Below are 26,583 nucleotides of genomic sequence, written 5' to 3' on the forward strand. Positions count from 1 at the left end.
TTCAGAATTCACAATACGTAATACTTATACTTTTATTAAAATTTACGAGTATTTAGAAGGCAAAAAAGTCGCATGTAGGTTGTATTAAAATAAATTACCTATCAGTTTTATCTGCTGTATACGTACTAGAATACAGACAAGGGTTTCGGAAAATGGTTGCTGTTAGGTGATAAATGTTGTAAGTAATTAGAAGGCAAAAAGTCACAGGTAGATTGGATAAAAAATTTTACATAGTAATAAGATAATAAGTAATAAGGTAATAATAGTAATTTTAAAATCTTAAAAAATTGCATTGCTATACGTATAATAGATACATTTTTTTTACATTAAAGACATTAGCCAAAGAAACTATTAGAAATCACGCCATCTGTAATGGCAGTACTTGATTTTTTTTAAATACATTTTAAATAAAAAGTTAATTTTCTCAAACGGATAGTTAACTTTTTTCACCGTCTTTTGGGCTCAATCATAGTTTATATCTGATTTTGTATTGGCGATGTATCTGATTGCACTACGCACACTGGTGACATAAACATATACATGTATGTACATATACATGTAGATATACATGTACATATGCATGTACTTATTCATGTACGTATATATATATATATATATATATATATATATATATATATATATATATATATATATATATATATATATATAAATATATATATAAATATATATATATATATATATATATATATATATATATATATATATATATATATATATATATATATATATATATATATATATATATATATATATATATATATATATATATATATATATATATATATATATATATATATATATATATATATATATATATATATATATATATATATATATATATATACACATATACATGTACATGTACATGAATGGAGGGCTTAAAAGAAGGCAAATTATTTTTATTTAATTTATTCTTTAATATTATTTAAAAAATAAAATTTTAACATGTCTCCCCGTTGACATGAATTTTTTTCTAAGAGGCGCTAGATTAAAAAAGGTTGAGAAGCCTTCAACGAAGGTCACATTGTGTGTCAGGTGTTATGAGGTGTCCCAAGTATTTAAACCTGCGGATGAGATATCATTGTTCATGTTGCATTGTTATAAACAATATTATCTCCAAGGTAAAGCCCACATGATCTTCAAATCTACTTTATTCATGAAAATATTAAGTAGATTCTAACGTATTTATTTTATTGTAAAATGTGTGATTGATTCATGGACATTGCTGGATTCCAGCATACAAGGAGGAACAAATAGCATTTTTGAAATTTGGTTTTTTTTATCTGCCCAGGAAATTTCAAGTACCGGATAGCTTAAAATAAATTATTTCTAAATGAAGAATTTGTTTTTTTAAAACAATTTCTGATGATATTTATTATTCGATACCTAATGTACCATTATTAAAAGCATCCTTGAAAATTAATACAAGCGAACACACATTTATATATTTTACAAAATTATGCATTTAACATATCGCTTACTCCTTTCAAGAAAGTCATAAATCAAAAATCGTTCATTTTTAGTTGTGCACGTTTTCGGAATGCCCAGAAAATGAACTATATCCCAGCAAATAAGGATATTTTTAACTTAATATTTACCCGCTACAGGGCAGAAAGTGTTGTTTTTGCATTTTGAAGAAAAGGTGTTGTTTAATTATTTTTTTAAATATACTATATATTTTTCAAATGGAGAAAAAACATTCAGTATTCATTTATTTTTAATACGTTGTATTATATTTATAAACTTTAAAAACGTTCTCCTGAAAAATCAAGTTTTTTTGATTTATGACGTTCTTGAAAGGAGTTAGCGATTTGTAAATATTGTATATGTAAAGTACATACTAATGATGAAATCATATACGGTAATGTCAACCAAAAATCAAAGACTCCTTAATAACAGAATTGTTTTTATGTAAACATTTTTTGGCAAAAATTTTAATTGATTTTTGAACATAGGTGAACAATATGAAAGTCATATAGACTGGGTTTACGCCCTGTCATGGGCTGATGTAAATAGTCACTTTATACACGTGTAACATTCACCATTCTACCCATGATTGACAACTGATTTTTCAAACTTTGGAAATTTATACTTAATTAATTAATATAGTAAAAAGTAATTAATTATTTATATATATATATATTTATATATATATAATATATATATATATATATATATATATATATATATATATATATATTATATATATATATATATATATATATATATATATATATATATATATATATATATATATATATATATATATATATATATATATATATATATATATATATAATAATAAAACCCTTATCCGCACCCAATGGTGCATAGGGCACTGCGTCATATAAACGCAGTGTTTTCTTGATCGTTTACACATGAAGGAAAGGTGATCAGCCCCCGGCTTCAGGTACCAGTCCAGGATAATATTGAATAAATATTACAGTGAAAAAAATCACTTGTATTTATTTTACTCCCCTTGGGAATCGAACCCTGGACCTCCAGAACGGTAGCCGAGCGTGCTCACCATTGTATATATGTGTATGTGTGTGTCTTTATGTATGTATGTATATTTGTATTTTATATGATGCATACACTCACCTCTGGTTTGCAAACTTAACCTCAATTTTTAGAATTAAGATAATTAAATAAATAATCATTGAATTTTTCGACTAAATAACGGAATATAAAAAAAAGACTGCTTGGCAGCAAAATGTGGCCATCCTCTTAAAAAAACTAAATTCATGGGCTTTGGGTCTCAAACTTTTTGCATGATGAAATGGATTTAGTTATAGGGTGATCTTTAATTAACGACTTATTATTTTTTAATTTGTTTATATTCATATTTAGGTAAAAATGAAGTCTAATTCTAATATAATTCCTAGTCTAATTCTAATATACGTTTAACCTCGGTTCGTAACGCATGTCTGTATTGAAAACTATAGTGCATGTTGGTCTTCGGTTCGACCAAAAATCGCATGTGTTAGACATTTTGTGTAGTTTTGAGTGTGTAAATGGTGCTATGGTGGTGAAGGGTAGTATTGTTTGCATGCTGTGTTAGTGATTGTCCTGACGAAGAGACGGGTACGTCTCGAAACCGGTAGACGTAAAAATCTCGGTGAGTGGTTATATACTAATTTTATTAACATTTTTGTAAAAAAAATAAATAAGTAAAAATGACTAACCACAAAGTAAATGCTTTAAATATTAATAATATTGAGAATATAAAAATGAATATCTCTGGATCTACACTTTTACTCGCTTTTTAAGGCCTAGCATTCGTTAAGTCTTAATTTTCTTAACTTAATAACCTCTAAATCCTGGTAACATTTTACGTAGTACTTTTTTTTCTTTAAACACCGTTTCTTCATTGATACAAAAACTTTTTCTTCGAAATAAATATATGGTTTTGAAAATAAAACAGTTAAAGAAAGCTAAGAAGTTTAAAAAAAATCTTTCTTTAAGTATATATTGTAAAAAACAACACAAAATATCCCATAAAATTTGGGTGGGTGGGAATGGCAATAATATCGTTTCACAAAAATATAATTTTCATAACTTCTTAAATTAATTATATATTTCTACGGATTTAATTATCAGAAATCAATATTTATAAAAAATGAAATAAACTTTTACTTAATATTTTGTCAAAGAGTTATGACAACAATATCTTGTCACAAAAATATAATTTCAATAATTTCCCAAATCAATTATATATTTCTACTGACTTAATTTTCAGAAATGTTTATATATAATATTATTTAAACTATGTATTCGCGTTTTTACTTATTATTTTGTCAAAGAGTTTCTTATTCTAACCCTTATTCGCACCCAATGATGCATAGGGCACTGCATCGTATTGACACAGCGTATCTTCGTTACATACATGAATAATATCGTTTCATAAAAATATAATTTTGGAATCGGATTAGAAAAAATAACGACGAACTTGACAGAATGACAATCTCTCGATATTGATATATGTACATCAGAATATAGGCGATATTAGAAATACTTGCTCGCGTGTAAAGTCTACCTACTTTTAAGTGAGTGCAAGTATCTAACTATTGCCCGCAGATGAAAATGAAAGTGTAGTTGTAGATTGAGTAGCGATTGCCTAACCACCGTGTAGAGAGAGGGAGACTCGACAGAGAGGTGGGGAGGACCAGGAGGAACGCCGCCAACCCAGACCCATCGCTTGGTGTTGTGTATAGTTTGGTTTCAAACCTTAAACAGAGCACAGTTCTCTACAGACGCTATTCGGTGATATCTTCACGTTCGACTTCACCATGATCTCCTCCGCAGTACTTCTCTCCTGTTCCCTGTTGATCGTTTTCGCGCCCACAGGTAACCTTGCAATCAATTGTTTATAAATTTTTAGAATTTATAAGATATTTTATTTTTACAATAACTAGTAAACCGTAATTTGTAAAAAAAAGTATTTGTACAAATAAAAAATTTATATGTTTTTATAACGGCTACCAGATGCTTGCTACAATACAACAAAAAATACTCGAAACGTATACGAAATAATGCGTAAATATGAAAATAATGAATGATTTTTACAAAATTTTCAATTTATGTTATAATTTACAACATATTTTCTTCAAATCGTGGTGGTTCAGAATTATTATCTCCAATAAACAGTTATTTTTATCCATGATTTGTGTAAGTTCCTGTGAAAATGCGTCATATTTTGGCTGTAAACAGAGTGAAACGCGGTTGGGCGTCAACAAAAACAATGCCTTCGGTATTCAACCATGCGTTAACGGCTTGTGCATGTATTTACCTGGAAAATATAAAACGCTTTACATTGACACACATGTTTCGCGCACTGAATATGCAAATAATTATTCCGAATTTAGAGACCAGTGTTGGTGCGTTTTTTGTCAGATGAAACACAATTTATTACGTAATATATATAATAACCGGTAGATAATGAGATTGCTAGCGAGCGGAGGTGTATTATAACAATCATCGCCATTCGTGGATGTTGATGAAATCGATGCTCTTTTTGTTCAGCGGTACAAGATAAATATTGTCATTAAAGTGTGTATTAATTATATATATACTCAAAGACAAGACCGGCCAACGTAAAGATTTAAACTTTATCAGCAGGTAAAATACTTTTTTACCTTTATTAACGACCGTAGCCAATTTATACATACATATTATTTGTACGTCATGAAAATGTATGCTTAATGATAAAATAATATGTTTTCTCTTTTTAAGTACATTATAAGTTCGAAATGTACTTATCTAAACAAGGATGAACATATAAAAAAACAAAGAATTATGCATATAGCCTGAAATATTGTAATTATTATTGCTTTAAAGTAAAGAAGTCACATATTCCAGATATAGTCCACGAAATCATTGCCGAGGTTTTGCATTCAGTGTATGGAAGTATTGAATCCAGACACTGTCCGGCTGTTATTACAATAAAACCAAATGACAGTTTTTCGTGTTTCTGCATCTTTAAAACTTTTAAAGCATCTTTACAAACAGTTCACGAGAAAAATATTATAAATTACATTTACGTTTAATACGTTTAATATTACGTTTACAATTACGTTTAATAAAATGTATTACTTGAAAACAAGCATCTCAATTAATATTATTAAGTAGGTCTAATATAGGTACTATTTTTTTTCAAACGTGTTATAAGTAAATTTCAAATAATACACTACTGTATGGAAATCAAGTCTTTGGTAAATAATTTTACTAAGTCTGCTGGCTGTATAATTCATTTATTTGAAAATTAAGTAAAACACAGGTCATTCATTATCATTTCACTGTGTCTGTTTAATTTTTTTTATATTTTTTAGAGTATCGTTACGACACCTTACCATAATTATTGACACTGTGATAATGTAGGTCAAAGAACAAAGAATATCCTGACTGAAAAAGTATATAAGTTTCACTTACCTTACTACGGCGACTCACAACCTTTAGGGCGCATCCGCTAGATAGGGGGAGAAGTACATAAGAAGGGTGTGGTGTAACAATTTAAAAAAATATATCAGTTATTAAACATTAAATATACTAAAAATTAATAAAAACCATATTTTGTATATTAAAAGCATTGATAACTCTGTAGTATTACCATACTACTCCTTATCATTCATCGTTCACTTTGTGTAATTCCACTTTTTTCAAACACTTATTCGTGTTTACCGGTTTCGGAATAATCATTCCATCATCAGACGATTGACATTTGTACAAAAAAATTGCTTTTTCAAAATTTTATTTTTGTAATTATTTTATTGACCTTATGATGGAATGATTATTCCGAAACCGGTAGTCACGAAAAAGTGTTTGTAAAAGTGGTATTACACAATGTGAACGATGAATGATAAGAGTATTGAATAAAAGCTACTTCGGGAGGCGCTTTGCACCTAGTTTTGTGTTTAGGCCTCCACCAAACTCTGTCAGTGATCTCTGTCCTTGGCGGACCGCATTCATCCCAATCCAATCCTCTGTGCTCATAGCTATAGTTGCCATTGGAGGTTCCTCTAAATCTAACTCCGTTGTGTATACTCGCCGTATAGCCGGCATTGTCTCACTTCAGCTTGGCGATCGTTTGGGTGATGTCAGCAACCTTTGTTGCCTTATCTACTCAGAGACAATTGTCTCAAAAATACTCACCATCTCTCGTTCCGTGGCTCTTCGTAACACCCAGATCTTATATACTGTGCTGTATAAGAGTTCATATCTCCACTCCAAATGTCATTACAGAAAGTTTTCACTGCTTTAAAACCCATGATTAGAGTGTCTAGATACCTTATTTTTACTTAATTTCTCTGGTCTGTTCTTAATTTGTCCAAGGTATGAATACCTACATATTATCCAACATTCTTGTGTAGAGTTTCTCTAACATTTGAACTTAAATATTGTAAATTTACTAATTTAGGATTTAGTTTTTGGTAAGGGAATGTAATTAATTATGAGTATTTTAATGTTTTAAAAGTTGATAAACCTTGATGATGACAAGTTCTTGTCGAAACCGGTAGGTTAAAGTGTACTAATAATAAAAAGTAGTTAAAACAAAGTTCTTTACTTTTATAAAGTTTATAAAATGTGCCACAAAGTATCTGCGAAAAACATTCTAGAAAATATATACTAATTACTCAATAGGAAATCAATATTCTATTTTTATATTTGATTGAAAATATCTTTGTTTATTTTACTATTACTGAGCAACTACGCAAAAATAATGCATTTTATGTATTTCAAAATCTTGAAATTAAAAAAAATAATATTTTAAATGAATCCTAATCAAAGTAATTGATTCTTTGAAAATAATACATCAGAAAAGGATGCAATGAATGTGGATTTGGGTAGGATAGGGGTGGAGGACAAAAATTGTTGAAAACCACTGAGTCGATACGAGCATACTATAGGGGGTTGTTCACCCGGATGTATATGGATTAAATGACCTAAATTCCACCCTCAATGTTGAAGTTGTTAGTTGATATTTGTTAAGGACATGACAAGAACCATTAATGATGTATTTACTATCTGAGTACACAAATCACATTAACACGCTATGTGGTATATTCAAATATGGACGCACATAGGTTTTACTACGCACGCTTGATAAATTATGTAGTCACACTAATATATTTTCAACGTTGTTGACCGGATAATCTAAAAAAATATTCTTTCACCCTTACAATGATCTTAAAATGATTAATGTTTTCAGAAATAATAATAATTTGATGTACGTTTTGTGTATATAAAACAAAGCTCGAAAATTCTTCTATTCTATTTTGTATTAACACTTTTAAAAAATATTTAGTAAATATATCTTCATTTTATATGCTTAGTTGACATTTGGAAAATATTAAATTCATAATAATTCTTATTTTTTTAACCCGATTTGGACAGTCTGTAAACCTTTTTTTTCTTCATATTTTCCTGCATACAGTCTTTAATTATTATATGTATATCTTCTTTAATCTCAAAAAATACCTTGATATAAAAAAAGTAATTATCACTATTTTGTACAAATTTTACGGAGGAAAAGCGTTATTTCGTTCAGTTTATAAAATTTAAAATGGAAGTAAACTGCGCCAAATTTTCGGTTAGGCAATTTCTTCAACAACAATTTTTGCAATATTTATATCGACATTACACTATCTGCCAAGATTATGAGTGCAATATTTAAAAAGTGTGTTGATTTTTTTCATGTTAATGTTAGCTTCAGTATAATATTATACAGTATACCTCGATTAATGATAGAGATTATACACTTTACTTCAACCGAAAGGAAAGGTACAAAAGGAAATCCTTGATATATATATATATATATATATATATATATATATATATATATATATATATATATATATATATATATATATATATATATATATATATATATATATATATATATATATATATATATATATATATATATATATATATATATATATATATATATATATATATATATATATATATATATATATATATATATATATATATATATATATATATATATATATATATATATATATATATATATATATAAATATATATATATATATATATATATATATATATATATATATATATAAATATAAATATGTATATATATATATATATATATATATATATATATATATATATATATATATATATATATATATATATATGTATATATATATATATATATATATATATATATATATATGAAATCTTGTAATTATTTTACATAATATTTATCCAACAATTAGTGATGTGCGCAAACCATAAGAGTAGGGAAATTACGTCGTTTTTCAGCAATGACGTTTTAGTGATGTATTATTCTCGGATATATTGTAAGCGAGAAATTGCTCCAGGTGTAATTAAATATTAAATATACCATTTGATTTTTTTTAAATATTCATACAATATTATAGCTTAAAATAATTAACGTTTACTTTTTTACTAATAGTTGAGAAGTTATATATACGCGCTTTGTATGTAGTAAAAATAGTGTAATTTCTAAAAGAAATCCATATTTGGGAAAACATTGAGACAGTATATATCTTATAAAAATTATGCTTTACGAATTTGCCAAATGTTATATTTGAGAGCGCGTCATTCTAGCCTTGAACCGTGACTATTTTAAATATGACAATTCGAGTTTCGCTTTAAAGCTTAGATCTCAACTGTTCAACTCAGAATGCACTCGGCCACGCTCAGGGCTGCACGTTTCTTCACGCTCATTTTTTTTAACCATATATTGGATTTTTATTTATTTTTTAGAATATTTATTGAAAAATGTTTTTGCATTTTTTTAAAGTCATTACCGTCCAATAACTCTTTTTTTTTAAACCATATACTTATTTCGATGAAAAACTTGTTTTTTCAATAGAACATTTACGTAAAATATTATCCGGGTTTAGAGAAAATTAAGTTTTGACATATCAAATACAGGGCCTTCATATGTTGGCTGGTTTATATTTTTTGTTGAATGAACTAGGATTGAATACAAAAAACGGCGTTTTAAGAAAAGAAAATTATGTCAAATGTTACCTGCGTTTACAGAAAATCAAGTTGCAATTTAACTGTTAAATTATTATTTTAATGGACTTAAGTTCAACCCTGAAAAATTTCCCTCTAGATGGTATTCCTGTATTTTACCGAGAGTGAAAGTAATCTGAAATATATTTATGTTGCTCGAACCTCCTGTGTACGGTTAACCTTTTCATGGCCGCAAATAAATTGCGCCGCAGTGCTCACCAGGCCAAGTATTTTTTTGAAAAAAAAAAGTTGTCTAAAAAATTTTTTTTTTGTTGTTTTTATTAAATTATAATTTACTTACTACATATTATATCCCGCATCAATTGTTAGAGTTTTATTCTCGAAGTTAAACCAGTTTCAAATTTTCATCTCAGACAGGGTTGTCACACTGAGTCGCACACGCAAGTTTTTATTAAATTTAATATAAACACAAAACTATTATTTATCAATGGAATATAGTTTGAAATGTAAAAAAATAGTAAATTATATTAAATCATTTTAACACTTAACTATTATTTATCAGGTATCTTAGAATGAAGTAAAGTTAGAAATGAGATAAATTAGTAATTTTCCATTGTGTGGTACTTCTCAAAGCACGGTATAACACAAAGAGCCATCTTGCATTGTTTACACCTATAACTAGACTCTTTTCTTAGTTTTTTGCTAGTACACACAATACACTTCGCAGTCGGGGATGATTTTTTTTCGGTCCGTGGTAGTTTTTCCAAAAAATGTCTTTCTGTGAGTCGCGATGGAAATTCTGCCTTCCGTTTTCTGCCATGAGAAGTACCGGGTTGTTCTTTTTTATGAGTATACACTAACTGCTTTATGACTTGTAATTGAAAGGTGGCAAGAGGAACCGTTTTCCCGGTTTTTTCCGTGTACAGGATATGCGCGTTGAGCAGAGATAGGTCCATAAGGTGCATAAATAATTTTATGTACCACCTCAAAGTCTTCCTTGAAGAATGGACAGATGATAATACCATATCACATTTATCTACAGCCCCCATATTTCTATTGTAATCCTGTACAGATTGTGGTTTTATAACCTCCTCCCCTCGAAATGTTTTTTCCCCTGTATCCGTTAAAATTTGTGGGTGGAGCGTGGTAAGCATAGCTACCTCTCGTTTATCTTTCCATAATTGGGCTGACATAATATTTGTGTGAAATGATTTCATTTCACCTTTTTTTAGTTTTTCGTTGAATTTGGGCATACCTTTCCTGTTTCTTCGAACGGTTCCACAACCATTCGTTTTCAGAGAGTGTAATTTATCAAATAATTTTGGGCTCGTATACCAATTATCGATATAAAGTGAATGTCCTCGTTCCAGATAGGGTTCCAAAAGCGTCATTATTATACTTCCGGACATTCCTAATGTTGGATGTCGGACATATTCAGTGGTTTCCCCTGTGTAAACAATGAAGTCCAGAACAAACCCTGTTGCACAGTCGCATAAGATAAAGAATTTTATACCGAAGCGGCTTGCTTTAGATGGTATATATTGTCTAAAAATTAAACGCCCTTTGAACAAAAGTAAGCTTTCGTCTATACACAAATTCATGTAGGGGTATAACGCATCTTTGAACAATTTTTTTAAATGGTCAACTACAAAACGGATTTTGAAAAGACGATCACCAGCAACCTGCTCCCTATTGTCACAAAAATGCAACATTCTAAGAATGAGCTGATATCTGTTCCTCGACATGGTTTCTGAATAAATAGGGCTGTATAAAAAGTGATCGGTAGACCAATGGTCAACTAGTCTGTTTCTTGAATTAAGGGCCATCAGCATGCACATTCCGAGGAATAAATACATTTCATCCAAGGAAGTCTCCTTCCAATGCATCAGCCTCCATGATAATGTCTCGCATTGGCTTTTGACATACAGAAATTGTTTATTGGTTTCATTAACTATAAAACTGACCAGTGTATTGTCCATAAAAATTTTGAAAAAATCCAATTCTGTCATTTCTTGATCACCAAGTTTTCCACCTGATAATGAACAGTCAAACTGATGTATGGTCGGAGTAAAATCACCAGTCTGCCATTGAAAATCTGAAGATTGTCCAGCAGACTGATCAAAGTATTCAGAAATGTCTTCTAAATCATCCAATTCTATATCGCTTTCATCCGACTCTAATGTAACTCCAAGATCTTGTTGTAATTCGCTCAAAAAATCTTCTGGGTCCATTTTTAGAGGAATATCGTAAATAAATAATAAATGTTATTTTTATATAGAATAAATACCAAAAATAGCTTTACTCACAAACACTTCACTAGAAAGAAGAACTTAGAACAAAGAAATTAATTCTTTTTGAAAAGTTGTAAAACACTTAGCACGAAGAAGAACAAAGAACTTAGCACAAAGAAATAATTTATTTACTAAAAAGTTGTGAAAAGAAACCAATATCACTAGCAAAACACTGATAAAATCGGAGTAAATATAACGCGAAAGGTAATAACAAATATTTTCGTAATAATATTTTAAAATAATAAGAAAAACACAAAAAAATTAGCAAAATAAAAACCCGTGGCGTTCAAAACAATCGATTAAAATAATCAATATTTCAAGTGGTTTGAGTGGTAGCCCTAATGACATCTGTCAACTGTCAGCTGAAAATAAATACCGATAAATCACTTAAAAGTATTTAAAAACTTTATAAAATATTTTGTGAGAACTTCAACAGATGGCAATGAATGACATATTGATAATGATTGTCAATATGAGTTAAAACTGCGGAGTAATACGTCATCAAAAGTACTGACGAGATATCTCGTCTCTGGCCATACGGGCACTCCGCCGTTTGCCGAGATATCTCGTCTCTGGCAACCATCGGGTTAAATGCAACAGTTGACCCAGTCTCGATAGAGTAGGTACCCACAATTACTGGCGGTAACTGGCATACTGCTAGGTATAATAATATCACCCGTAATTACCCATTTACCTGTTCTTACCAAGCTAGCAAGAATAAGTCCCAGTTCATTCAACAATGTATACCAACCAACATCAGAATACAATTTTGTTTCACATTTTCAATAAATTTTGCAACTTAGCTGAAAAAAATTATTGCTTTGCAAGAGAAAATCTGTCAGGAAGCCTAGATACTTCTGTTCCAGATCTGGGAATGCGGAGGGACAGCTTTCAATGTATCAACCAACATATTAAGGCCCAGTATTTGATAAGTCGCAACTTAATTTTCTCTAAACTTAGGTAACATTTTACGAAATTTATTTTTTTCTAAAAACACCGTTTTTGCATTGAAAAAATAAGTTTTTCTTCGAAATAATTATATGGTTTTAAATTTTGTTCAAGTTGATAAAAGCTTAATTTTAGTTTTTCCAAACATTCTTGGAATCTCCTATGGAAAGAATCTCCCAAGACCAGCTTAAAAATATAACAGGTATAAAATAGACCATATGATAAAAGTATAAAAAATCATAGTTTCCCGAATGCTATAAAAACCTCCAAACTGTATCAAATATCTGACGGTAGAAAGTTTGTACAACGTAAATTAGAAGTTTTCCTTACTCTACGGGAGTGTCCCTGTATTTTTTTTTGTGATATCCCTCTAAACACGGTACCTAGTACAACAAAAATAAAACCATTTTTACCGCATATATTGTTTATAATAATAGTATTTAAAACGGAATATACTATCGTTGTTATTAAGTATTTACATAATATCGTAAAAAACGCATTTAACATACCTTCAGCCATATTGAAATCATATATTTTGTTGTTGTAAAAAAATATATACTAATATCTATACACAAGTTGGCGTTGTCAATAGCGTAGTATAATATGTATGTTTCAATTTCGTGACAACATATTCTACCAAAACCAACAAATTCACATTCATCAAAAAACATGTACTTTGCATGTTCACATAAGTACGTATGTATATATTTAGAGACTTCGTACACTTAACTTTACCAAGAGAGGTGGAATATATTTACGGTGGAAATATATAACGAACGTATCTCTATTATATTATCATATGATTATTGATTTTTCATAACTGGATAAGTCATTGATTTGAAGAAGAGGGCCCTTAGATACTTTTGTACCATTGATTGCCTCAATTTTTTTGCTTCAAATGAAATTTCAAGCAAAAATGGAAAATGTCAGATCCCTTTAACAAAGTAAAATCAGTTAAAATATCGATCATTTATTGACGTTTAGATCTATAGCCCAATGTCAATCTAAATATAATTAACTAAAAATGAAAAATAAATAAAACCCAATCAAAAAGCACCTTCCATTTATTCTGTAAAAGTTTGTTCACCTTAAATGCGAAATGATATGATTCGAAGTACTTTTGGACACTGGAAATGGTCAGGTGATGAAACATATAAATAAAATGTGAATATTACCTTGTTCAAAATCTTAAATCTCCTATTGCTTCCGAATTCATTCACCGATTGCTTTGAAATTTTAACACAACGTTTCATTTAATAACGAACGTGTTTTTATATGTGATAAGTTAAAATATTTTTTTTGTTAGTTTTTTTGTACTCCAATAGCAGCAGCGCCATCTGTTGAACGTAACAGCAACACACTCAATACTTAAAATTGCTTATGACGAACAGCGTGCTTCTTGACACAACTTCTTGTCATAAAGCATTTTCAATGTTTTCGATTGCATTGGTATTATACATTGTTTACATTTTCTAGGAAGCTACATATTAGGTGATTTGAACAAAGATATTTTGTAAATTAAGTCAGAGTTTCTTGGTTCGAACCCACTCAACCACAATTTGGTACCTATTTCTAATAATAAATAGTATGACTAAATAGTATGAAATTGAAATATTTGTGTAAATTATAAAAACACAAACATTTATTAAAAAACAATATATATATCTTAAATAATTGAACGATGAAATTCTCATTTTCTTAATTCATTTTTCTCTGTTTCGTAAATATCGTTTTTCAAATTTAAAGATTATACGCTTTGAAATTGGCATTCTTGACAGATTTCGTATTTTGTTTTTTTTTATGATATCAATGACGTGTTATGCATCTTATGATGTCACGAGTTTTTTTTTTCGTTTTTTTTTCTGAAAGTTACTTTCAATGTCGATTCGGTTGGCCTAAAGCATTGACCCCTTAATTTCCACTCCCCACGTAATTATTTTACATCGAGTGCAAACCGTGTCGCTCTAAACCGGTTTGGTAACTACGAATTCCAGCGATTATGGTCATTCAAAGCGACCACCAGTCCGCACAATATTGTGAAGCATTATTTACTAACTTCAGCATACATAGGTACATCCCTCCTTCGTAGTTCACACTCAATATATTCACCTCCCACCATAATATTTGTCGCTATCATTTCATACGCAATTTCTATGATACGATGATTTAGATCCAACCACATATCCGTGCCTCAGCAGCCTAAATAAAAAACAAACGCTAGAATTTGCCATAGGAAGTTCTTTTTGCAATAATGACTTTTTACGTATCCTATAACGATGATCGTCATTTTAAAAAAATATATATTTTTAAAAATATTTTATGATTTTGAGTGTTAGGGACCACATCCCATGGTTAGTGTCGCGGACTCTTGAGTAAGAGTCTCTCGGTTCGAACCCACTCTACAACAATTTGATAACTATTTGAGCTGCTTAGGCTCACAGAAATAGTACGAAATTGAAGTATTTTTTAAAAAATAAAAACTCAAATATTTCTCTTTTTTATTAAAAAAATATATGTGTGACAATTATTTTAAATTTTGGCATTATTTTTTGATGATTATGTACAGTAAACCCCCCTAAATGAGATAAGTACCGCGTTATTGGAGAGAACTTTAAAGAGTGTAAGCGTTTTCAAATTGTATTTTAATTTAATTAAGACTTATTTCAGTCGTTTCCATTGTTAAAAATGTAAAAATACTATTAAAACACCAACCCTATCTCAACGTTATAGGGGGTTTACTGTATTTTTCGAATGGCGTTCGTTCTTATTTCATTGTGAACGGACTGCAATAAAAAAGCGTTTTCTCAATATTTTTTTTAATGTAATTAAATCCTATTTTAATGAACGTCTAATGAATTTTAAAGGTTAATTACATACTGAGATTTCTACAAGTCTATAACAAAATGCAAATGGTTTAAGTTACTGATACGCTTATTAAAATAATTAATTGAACAAATAAAGAACGGTTTATGACGTATAATAACACATTTCAAGAGGTTTATGACAGTGTGACATTGCTCGAAACCTTTAGATTGAATTAAAAAGGAACCTCACTATTTTTAGATGTATTAAACAATTAAAAAATAAAAACTAATTTGCTTCTCTTAAGTACTTTTCATTTCAGTAATAGCTTTTTAAAAGGGTTTTTTATTCATTTTATTCATTTCAGCTTGTTAAAAGTTTTTTTTATAATTAAAATTCATTTTAACAAATTTATATATATATGAATGTATACAGTTAATGAGTACACTGGTTAAAATCTCAATTACAAATGATTATAAATCAAGGCTGATGCAAATTTATTAAAAATATGAAATTTAATATTCTAAATTTATTTACTGTTAAAGATTTTTTATTTATTTATCGATTTGGCGTTTAATTTGTAGAACTCCATTTTAATTTATGTATTTATTGTTAAATCAAACACGAACGAAGACATTCGTTTCAAAATGCCGTAACTAGGCGATACTATTGTCAGAATATAAATTTTTATGTGTTTTTAAAGAATAAAATACAACTTAATTGACTCAAAAAATCTGTGTTCGATTTAAGAATTAATAGATAAATTGTTATTCAAAATTAGTTTTGAGTACGATGGGTGAAATGTGAGTGAAATTGTGTTTCAAATAAATACATCATATGCAATCACGCAAAATAAACACAAAGGTCGTAACACTATAGTTTAATTATATTATAACATTAAAACAAAGCTCCACGTATTTAACGTAAGTTAAAACAATATGAAATAAAAATTATTGAGATGTTTTAACTTTCTTTCAAATTTTATGTTTTGAATCATGGAAATACATAGGTACTTAGTAAATATATAAGACTACCGGTATATTATTTTTTCTGAAAGCGGAATTTATAATTCAATGGTCAGCTGACTAATTCTACATGATTTTAAAAATATTTTGAGCTTACCTATTATAAGCTTACTTATTATTAGCTATACGTATACCATAATATAGGAAATAATACGAGTGGTACAATCGAATGCAGAGCCCTGTACACCTTCTTATTTTGAATGGCTTATCACCCTTCTTGAGTGTTCTAGCCAGTAGTGTCGAGTTATTTTTTATTTACACTTTTTACGTTTGACTTTCAAGTGTCAGTATTCCTGTTAGTAGGGTTAGTTTGATTAGTAATGTTAGTTTGTTCAGTGAGTTATTATACACATTTACAAATTTATACATATAATTTTAAGATGCTTACAAAAATTTGTTTAGGGAGCTTAATAAGTTAGTGGAAATACGAAGGTAAATTATTTCTGGATGGGTAAAAAACGGAGGAGGGATAACTAAGTGTTCTTCAGACTTCCGCCTTATATATTTATTTACCTTCCTTTTCTCACTAATTCGTTCCTCATGTCCAAACCACCATCCTAATATACACACATTTATATATATATATATATATATATATATATATATATATATATATATATATATATATATATATATATATATATATATATATATATATATATATATATATATATATATATATATATATATATATATATATATATATATATATATATATATATATATATATATATATATATATATATATATATATATATATATATATATATATATATATATATATATATATATATATATATATATATATATATATATATATATATATATATATATATATATATATATATATATATATATATATTAATATAAATATATACTCATATTTATATTAATTATTCAATATATAGAATAATTAATTAAGGATTTCCTGTAGTAGGTAAGTACGCCATTTTGGCGTCGGTTTATATTGAGGTTGTAATTAACCCTATCTTTATATTGCGTAATATGTTTTTCCTGTTTGTACAATACACGGCCCATTAGCACTTTTGGTCATCAATAATTCAAGCCTCTACCTCAATTGACAAGTGTGTACATTATTTACCTGTCAATTTACCCCTTCCGCATTCTATTTCCAGTGATAATGTCCTAATACACCCCAACCCCCAACAGTTTCGTCCTTAATGTCTTACGGTTCATCAACCTGCCCCGGAAAAATAAAAAATAAATATTTCAGGTATCTTGTAGTGAAATTAGTTTATCACTTCTATGGATAAAGAATGTACTTATCATTTTATTATTAAAAACTTAAACGAATTTGGAGTGAATTTTGAGATTGAATTATTATATATTTTTTAATTATTTATTTAAAATAAAAACGAACAAACAACAGGAAGGTTATTATTGTTTTTTTATCACTTTTTCATAAAACTCTCAAAATACTTTTAAATCACATTATATCTTATTGTAACTTAGTTTTAAATTACAACCAGATTTGAAAAAATGCCTCTTTTCTTAAGATTTTATATGTATATACAGTATCTACTCAATGAATTAGGGCCACGCAGAATTTCGCGCAATTTCTCAATTCAAACAGGAATAACTCAGAGAAAACCTTGAATAAAACAACATTGAATTTTATTTACACATGAACACTTTATTACGCTTAAATTATGCATATATTTTCATATAAATATAGTTAGTATTTAGTATTTCCACCTTTGGCAGAAATAACTGCCTCAATTCTTTTTGGCATACTTAAAATGCACTGTTTTATCATGTTTTTTATTTCTTCGTCTTCTGACCAAATTTTTTTAATATTTTTTTTTTGACAGTCTACTGTCGGATTTGGAAATGAGTATACCTTATTTTTTAACATGCTCCATACGTTTTCTATAGGATTAAGGTCCGGAGAATTTCCAGGCCAGGGGAGCAAAGGCAGATTTTTGTTAGACAAAAATTTTATTATTGATTTAGCCCGGTGGCAAGGTGCCCCATCCTGCATGAAGGTGTATGGACCTTCTGTTGGGTCGAGTGTATGGTAGAAGGGCAATAAAATTCGTTCGAGGACCTGCTTATAGGAATTTTGGTTCATTATTCCTTCCACGAAAAACAACGGCCCAGGTAAATTGTTAATAATACATGACCATATCATTGTTGCAGGGGGGTGTTTGATAACTTTTACCACACAGGCCTCATCGTAACGTTCCATTGGTGTTCTCCTGACGAATCGACGGCTCTCTGTCACGGCTTCTAACCGGTACTCATCACTAAAGATGACCTGAAAAATAATGAAAATTTAAGTTTAATTCAAATATATAAGTTTATTTACTAAAATGATATGTTGAAAATTCAATTTAAATAAATACCTTTTTCCAATCATCTACCGAGTTATTTCGATGTAGCCTGGCCCATTTTAATCGATCCGCTTTCATTCGTGGTGTCAATTTTGGTACTTTTACAGGGCGCCTGCATTTCAGATTTACTTCGTAAAGACGTCGCCTCAGTGTTGATACCGATATATTTATACCCTCTTCTTCCAATTTTATTTTTAATGTTTTTGCTGATGCACTACGGTTTTCTAAGGCACTTTGAACGATTTTTCGATCAGTCCTCGGTGTTGTTTTTCTAATCCTACGACAGTTCTTTCGCCGATTGCTGGTGGCGGGTGACTGATTTTTTATTGATTTTGAAATTTAGTCCACTGTTTGACGAGAAACGTTTTCTTTTTTTGAAATTTCTCTAATAGATAGTATTCTTAATTTCAGTAGCACTATAACACTAGACTTTTTTTCCTCGGAAATATCTTTACTTTTTCCCATTTTGTCCTTTTCAAAAAAAACACTTGTGTTTACAAAAAAAAATTATACTTTATGAACTAAAATTAAAAATTAAGTTTTTTTCACAAGACACGATAACTATATAACTTCTCTGAACAAAACAACAACCAGAACTCAAGAAACTTCACTAATAAATAAGATAGGACTATTTTTTGAACTTTCAACTATCTGTCTACCTGTGCTAATTAGGGACCTTTCTCAGAAAAAGGGTTTGAAATTTTATAAAGGCTTAAATAATCCAGGTATATTTTACATATTATTGAAGGTAATATACATGATATTAGATGTCAATAGAAAACTTAAAGTATTTATGTAAAATAAATATAATAATCCAAAAGATTTCAGAGTATTCAAAAAAATAATGGGTGGCCCTAATTCATTGAGTAGATACTGTATATATATATATATATATATATATATATATATATATATATATATATATATATATATATATATATATATATATATATATATATATATATATATATATATAAACACATAAATAAATCATAATATCAAACCTATTTGGTGCACGTTCTTTGAAATATTCGTAAAAATGTTCTTTTACATTTTCCCATAATACTAGTGTATATTTTTATTTAATTTGGGTTAAAACATTTATTTTAGATGTGTCTATTTATGTAACCATGTGTGTTAATATCCGTTATATGTAATATTTCATAAGAAATAGTCTCCTTTAGCTATTAAAATATCATTCTGTCGTCTTTTCAAGGCAATCTATTTTAAACGGTTCTAGTAGGTGACCAAAGGTTATTTTCAGACTTTTCTGTAGTCCCTTGACACGAGCATTATAACTAGAAAATGACACATATAATAGTTTTAAATTATTCTTTCTTAGAGTAGTCATAGACAACGATTAAAGTTATAGGTTTTGTACTGATTTTTTTTAGTAGAACTGCATTTTTATAGAATAAAATTAGAGCTATGTACTTTTTTTCCAAATGAATTTTATTTGGCCAGCGACCAGGTTTCGTCTTAACCGATATCTCAGTCTAATGTCGGTTACACATGTACTTTTTAGTACACATGTAATAAAATAAGTGATTTGAAATTATAATTTATAATTAAATATATATTTTAATACGTGTGTGTACTTGATTTCTTTGTACATATTAGCATAAATAGATATATGACGTATTTTCGATGACAGCTTCTTACTTTTTTAGAATGTAAAATAATAGCGTGATTATTTTTTTATTTGGATTACGTAGTTCATTACGCATTGAATTTCGTGATCACTTTTATGTTTGCATGACTTAACTAGGATACACACCTTAAATTAGGCTATGCATCATTTTACAACGCTTTACCACGATCGACAGCGTATTATGATTTCATTTCATGTATCAAAGTAATATTGAATTTAAAATATCATATGTTGATTTAACATGTAACAAATACTATCAATGCTTGGATTATTATTGGATATATTACAAATATATTATTATATATTATATGGATATATTATATGGATATATTATATGGATATATTACAGATATATTATATGGATATATTACAGATATATTACAAATATATTATTGGATATATTACAAATTATATTACAAATACTATCAATACTTGGATTATTCTAACTAAAGAACTCATTTTATTAATAAAACACACAAGAGTGAAAATTACCAATATTGTTTTCAGTGGGTATCTTTAGTAAGTAAGTCTTTTTTGACCTCATCTGCTCTTAAATAGTGCGTAGGGCATCATATTGGATCGACAGATCAATTGATCAATTTTACGATATCTGGGTATAGGTCTTGGGTAAAGAAATAGAATATACTTAATATTACATGTGAATGAGTCCTATGTTTAAAAGGAAATGTAGGTGAAATAATGGTAGAAAATAGGAATTAAACTATTGGCTACATCATTCAGGGTTGTATTAGTGTAAGCTTTCAATATACAAGCCTCTAGGAATTTGTATGAGTTCTCAGAAGAATCCATTGATATGCAATCAAATTTAGTATCTAATATCGAATTCCGATGTGAAATTTGGCTGAATATCGACGCTATTATTAAGAGAACCTCCAGCTACGGGATAAATAAAACTTTAAATAATTGGCACGAATAGCATAAAATGAGTACTAATTTTTAAACTTAATATGTTATTTTTTTCTACATACTCGTACTTTCTACATAAAATCGACACGTTTACATACTTTTTGCTAACACTTTGTAACTAGAATAGTATTCTGTCACATCGTCAAGCTTCACCTCATATTTTACCGTCTAATAAATATGCGTAATAAATACGTACCGTTACGTTCGAAATAAAAATGTATGATTTATGGCTGTTGCCTACAACGTACATTTTCTAATAACGATACTACTTTCCAAATCATCGCTCTGATGGGCTAGAACTTAACACTAACCAAAAACACATCAGTGAAGTAGCATGCATAAAAAATACAATAATAACAACATCGAAAAACACCAGTGTTCGACATTGAGGTCGTTTTAGAGAAATTGAAATGATAATTACTACTTAAGCTTTAAAGTTGGATACGTAAAACGAAACAAAACAAAACGTATTCCTATTCAAAGGGAAAGGATCGTCAGAAGGACACGAACGTTAACAGAAGGAGTCGAAGGAAAAACATGTCTTACAAAATCATTTACCCTCTTTTACAATTTACAAATCCTGTATCATAAAACAAAAATATATACAGCATCAACAACAGTAATAAAAACATAAAGCTTGCTTAGCAAGTGTTTGAGATAGATCACAAAAAAACTCATTGGAAAACTAACAAAAACATTATGACGCTCAAATATTGACACACTGTATACAGAAAATTCCTAGAACGTTTAGTTTATAATTATAGGTGTCATAACCAATATATTATTTGATTACGAAAATTTCTTATTTGATAACAATGTATGTAAAACATTTGAATAAGTGTGGGTAGAGACATTTCTGTAATATATTATCTGTACGCATATATATGCTATTACTATCTTACTTCAGGAGCCATTTTTCATCCAACTTTAAGTATTCTCCCTCAATATCCAACTGTGTCACGTAAGTCTGAAAATAGATGGACGAAAAATATGTCGGGTTGTAGCCCCGTGATTAGTGTCGCGGACTCTTAAGTCAGAGTTTCTCGGTTCGAACCCACTCTACCACAATTTGATACTTATTTCTAATAATGAGCCACTTACGAGTAGTCTCACAGAAATAGTATGAAATTGAAATATTTGTGTAAATAATAAAGACACAAATTTATTTTTTCTTTAAAAAATCAAATAAACAAGGTTCTTGACTGGAGACTTCGAACAGGACTCAGAAGCGTGAGCAGGCTCCAGACAATATGGTCCGAGACTTGAAAAAAGTGGCGGGTCTACACTGAAAGACATCGCGTCCAACAGAGAACTGTGGAAGTTCAACAGGGAGGCCTTTGTTCAATACTGGACACAAGAAGAAAGCTGAAGATCCAACATTGATCCCCGTCCTGGATAGTCCTCATCCGTTCAATACAGTACTTCAATTAATTAATGTCGTCCTCCCAGCGCATGTGTAGACGTCTTTTGCTCCATGCCTCTTATCGTAACTTTCATTACAGGACTCTTCAATTCCACCTTCTACCATTTTTATCCTAGCTTTGTAAAATAATGATCCCACTCAGGATTAGCGTTGGTTTATGTGATGTAAGCAAACCACGATCATTTGTATCGTTTAGATACTCATTGGATTCTTTATCTCTCGAGGAGATCTTTAACAAAGTTAGATCGTTACTATTCATCTTTAGATGAAAAAATCTGCAGTTTTAGAAACTAGTCGTGTGTTATGAATTATAGTGATAATTTTTTTTTAATATATATATTTTTAACAACGCTCGTTCCACGGTTTTCTGCTTCACAGCAAGTTTGCCCAAAAGAGAGTCCATGTCTACGTTCCATATCGCTCACTCCTTTCAAGAACGTCATAAATCAAAAATAGTCAATTTCCAGTTGTGCATGTTTTCGGAATGCCCAGAAAATGTACTATATCACAGCAAAACAGGCATATTTTTAACTTAATATTTACCCGCTACAGGGCAGAAAATGTTGTTTTTGCATTTTGAAGAAAATGTATTGTTTAATTATTTTTATAAATAAATTAAATATTTTTCAAATGTAGAAAAAACCTTCAGGTTTTACCTAAAAAGATTTGTTGCGCAATAAAAAATTCAATATGTGCTTTGATATTTATTTTTAATACATTGTGTTATATTTTTAACTTTAAAATCGTTCTCCTGAAAAATCAAGTATTTTGATTTATGACGTTCTTGAAAGGAGTGAGCGATATGTCATAATTCCATATGTTCCATTTGTAAAAGTATGCATTGATTGAACATACGTGTTCAGAAGTGTCAAGGGATATTTTGTCTTTTTTTTCAATTTTATTGGTCTGGTTCTCCCTCTTTATCTTCAAGATTCGTTCGTATGAATAATGGAAACGTACCTATTAACGTTACGAATATGTTTTATTATTTTCTAAATAAATAATCATGTTTTAAAGGGAGTAGCTATCTACCTTCATGAAACCCAGTAAAATGAATTCTATGTTTAGTATAATTTTATTGCTTTTGTTTATTGTATCTCTTCATATGAACTATTGCAGTGTCCTTGACTGAAGCCAGCGATGGTAATTGAAATAATTTATCTGGAAGTCTTATAATTGTACCCGTAATTGTAACTCGTGTGCACTTTGTATCTATTACCTGGTGACATTGTTGGATTATAAACAGAGACGAATGACGATTTTCTTTAATTTTGAACCTTATTTTCCGAGGGTATTTAATATTTAATTCAATTAATACAATGCCAACATTTAAAAAAAGCTTACATCAGGTGTCGAAAAATAAGCAAGTTTAACCAGTATTTATATATATTCTTCAATATTTTATATTGAAACCATGAAAATCAATCGAATTCACGGATTTTCTAGAACGTACTGTTTGCAATGAACTTAGCATGGAAGTATGTGTACATGTCAAATTGAATAAATATTACTAAGTACAAAAAAGTTTGCGTTTAGTAAGTAAAAATAGTCAGGAAAAAACGTGTTTTTATATTAATTTATTAGTATTACAATACATACATAGTTGGTTGTAAATGTATCATAATAAATATAGGAATTAACGACAGTAGATACGTTGATAGTATGTACGTACTTCTGTAATTATTATGTTTTTTTTAAAGGGAAATATTTGTGTTGTTAGTATTAATATAAATGTGAATATTTTCATTTTCATTCTGTTTTTGTAGCCCGTTATAACAAAAGAGGAATCAATGTGTGGTAGAGTGGTATCGAACCTAGAATTCTACCTTAGAGTCCGCGACACTAACCACGAACCACAGTCCATTTGAAAGAATCATAAATTGAATTAATATGATATTAATCATAATGGAAAAATGAGGTTAGGTTACATTAAATGAAAGGGCTCGTTTGAACGAACCTGATATTTTATGGCAAATAACAAGATATGTGTAACCGCGTTTGACTAGTTTTTATCCACGTATGCCTACAATGTGACATATTTCACCGTTTATAAGTTTACCTGATTATATTATCTTACCCACTCGACAAACAATTTGAAAAGCTCACAATGACAATCTACCAAACTCGAGTATTTTCCCAAACTCGCATCTAAAGATGCACTGGGCACTGCATCACACTGATGCAGCGTTATTATGATTCTAAATTTCAATTAAACATTCCTTAATGCCAGAACAGAGATTATTACTAATCAAAATTAAAAACACCTGTTTTTGTCCACCCAGTAGGAAATCGAGCATCCGAACACTGGACGTCTTTCATACATACCGAACGTGTTAACCTTGCACTGTTAATATGTCTTGCAACTGTTTGACCTTTGACATTGAATGAAAGAAAATATATCACCTTCCATTAAAATGGCGACATTTTTTCTAAGAACCCGAATTTTCCCGAATTAATTTATTTTACTATATAAGAAATAGCATATTAAAATAAATATAAAAATTAATCACTGCAAGAACTCTAGCATCAAATATTAATCAATTTATTTTGAAAAATCAATAATCTGCATTCTAGAAATTAGAGAGTAGAATTGTACCTTCAAATTTATTCATTTGGATAGAAATATTCATACAATAAAAAACTGAAATTACTATCTGAATATATCAAGATGACGATTTTTTACGAGAAGGAAATATAAAACTTTTACGGATTTTACGTGACTCACGACCTGTCATCGACTGGCTGAAGTAATCACTTTTTAGTTGCATAAAATTTATTTGTTTACCCACAATCATCATGCTTTAACTTCTCAATAACTTCTTTATATGTATTGAAATATCTTTAAAAGGTTTTTCTTTGCATTTTTATTATTTTCGTAATGATTGTTTTTGGGATTTCTACGTTATTGTGGTTAAATTTGTGATCATTATCTATTATTTTCATATAGGTACATACTTAATACAAGATATTAATGCAAATAACAATTTGTAATGCAATTCTACACCTAATAGCGGAATCATAAAACCATTTGCATGAAGTCACGATAATTTAGGAGTGGCCGAGATTGTTCATCAAATTATGTATATTTTGTATATAAATAATATATATGCTTCACATTGATACGTTACAGTATTTGTATGATTAATTTATTCAAGATATTACAAAGTATAACAAAGAACACTAGCAAAAAATATGGGTCAGCCTGCAAATACAGCCGCTAGGCACTCAAAGTCGAGGAAAAAAATACGATTAACAAATTATAAACCATGCCATCATCTCACCATAGATGTCTCTAGTAAAATTCCAGTCAATTCAAAAGTCAGTAATAATAAAAAATAAGTTGTGTGGTTGTCAATCATAAATTAATCAGCTAGAATTAGTGAATGTTACATGTGTGTAAAGTGATCACTTAAACCAGCTTATAACAATCATAAGCCCCGTAAATGCCCAGACATTCATATTCTTGTTCATCTATGTTGAGATGTAAGAAAATAATATAAACCGTGCGTTTACCTATCCTATTTTTGAACCAGTCATTATCATTCTATAGTTTTGATTTAATTTTAAATGTCAAAAAATTATTGAAAATATCTACCGCGATGATTAAGCATTTATATCTACCCGTTTTACAGTCCTGATTACCATAGGTCAGCGACTCTCAAAGTGT

General features: G+C 29.0%; 1 protein-coding gene across 1 annotated transcript in view; it reads left to right on the plus strand.

The window, feature by feature from the left end:
* Nucleotides 1-4,231: 4,231 nt before the first annotated feature.
* LOC148304232 (UPAR/Ly6 domain-containing protein crok-like) overlaps nucleotides 4,232-26,583 on the plus strand; it is a 38,361-nt gene continuing 16,009 nt past the window's right edge. The window contains exon 1 of the mRNA XM_088268517.1: nucleotides 4,232-4,368. Within this exon, the coding sequence (XP_088124643.1) occupies nucleotides 4,311-4,368 (58 nt within the window). The 5' untranslated portion in view covers nucleotides 4,232-4,310. The remainder of the gene's footprint in view (nucleotides 4,369-26,583) is intronic.

This window comes from Brachycentrus maculatus, unplaced genomic scaffold, assembly GCF_059751285.1.
Source record: "Brachycentrus maculatus isolate JH-2025_06_01 unplaced genomic scaffold, ASM5975128v1 h1tg000326l, whole genome shotgun sequence".
Taxonomy (NCBI): Eukaryota; Metazoa; Arthropoda; class Insecta; order Trichoptera; family Brachycentridae; genus Brachycentrus; species Brachycentrus maculatus.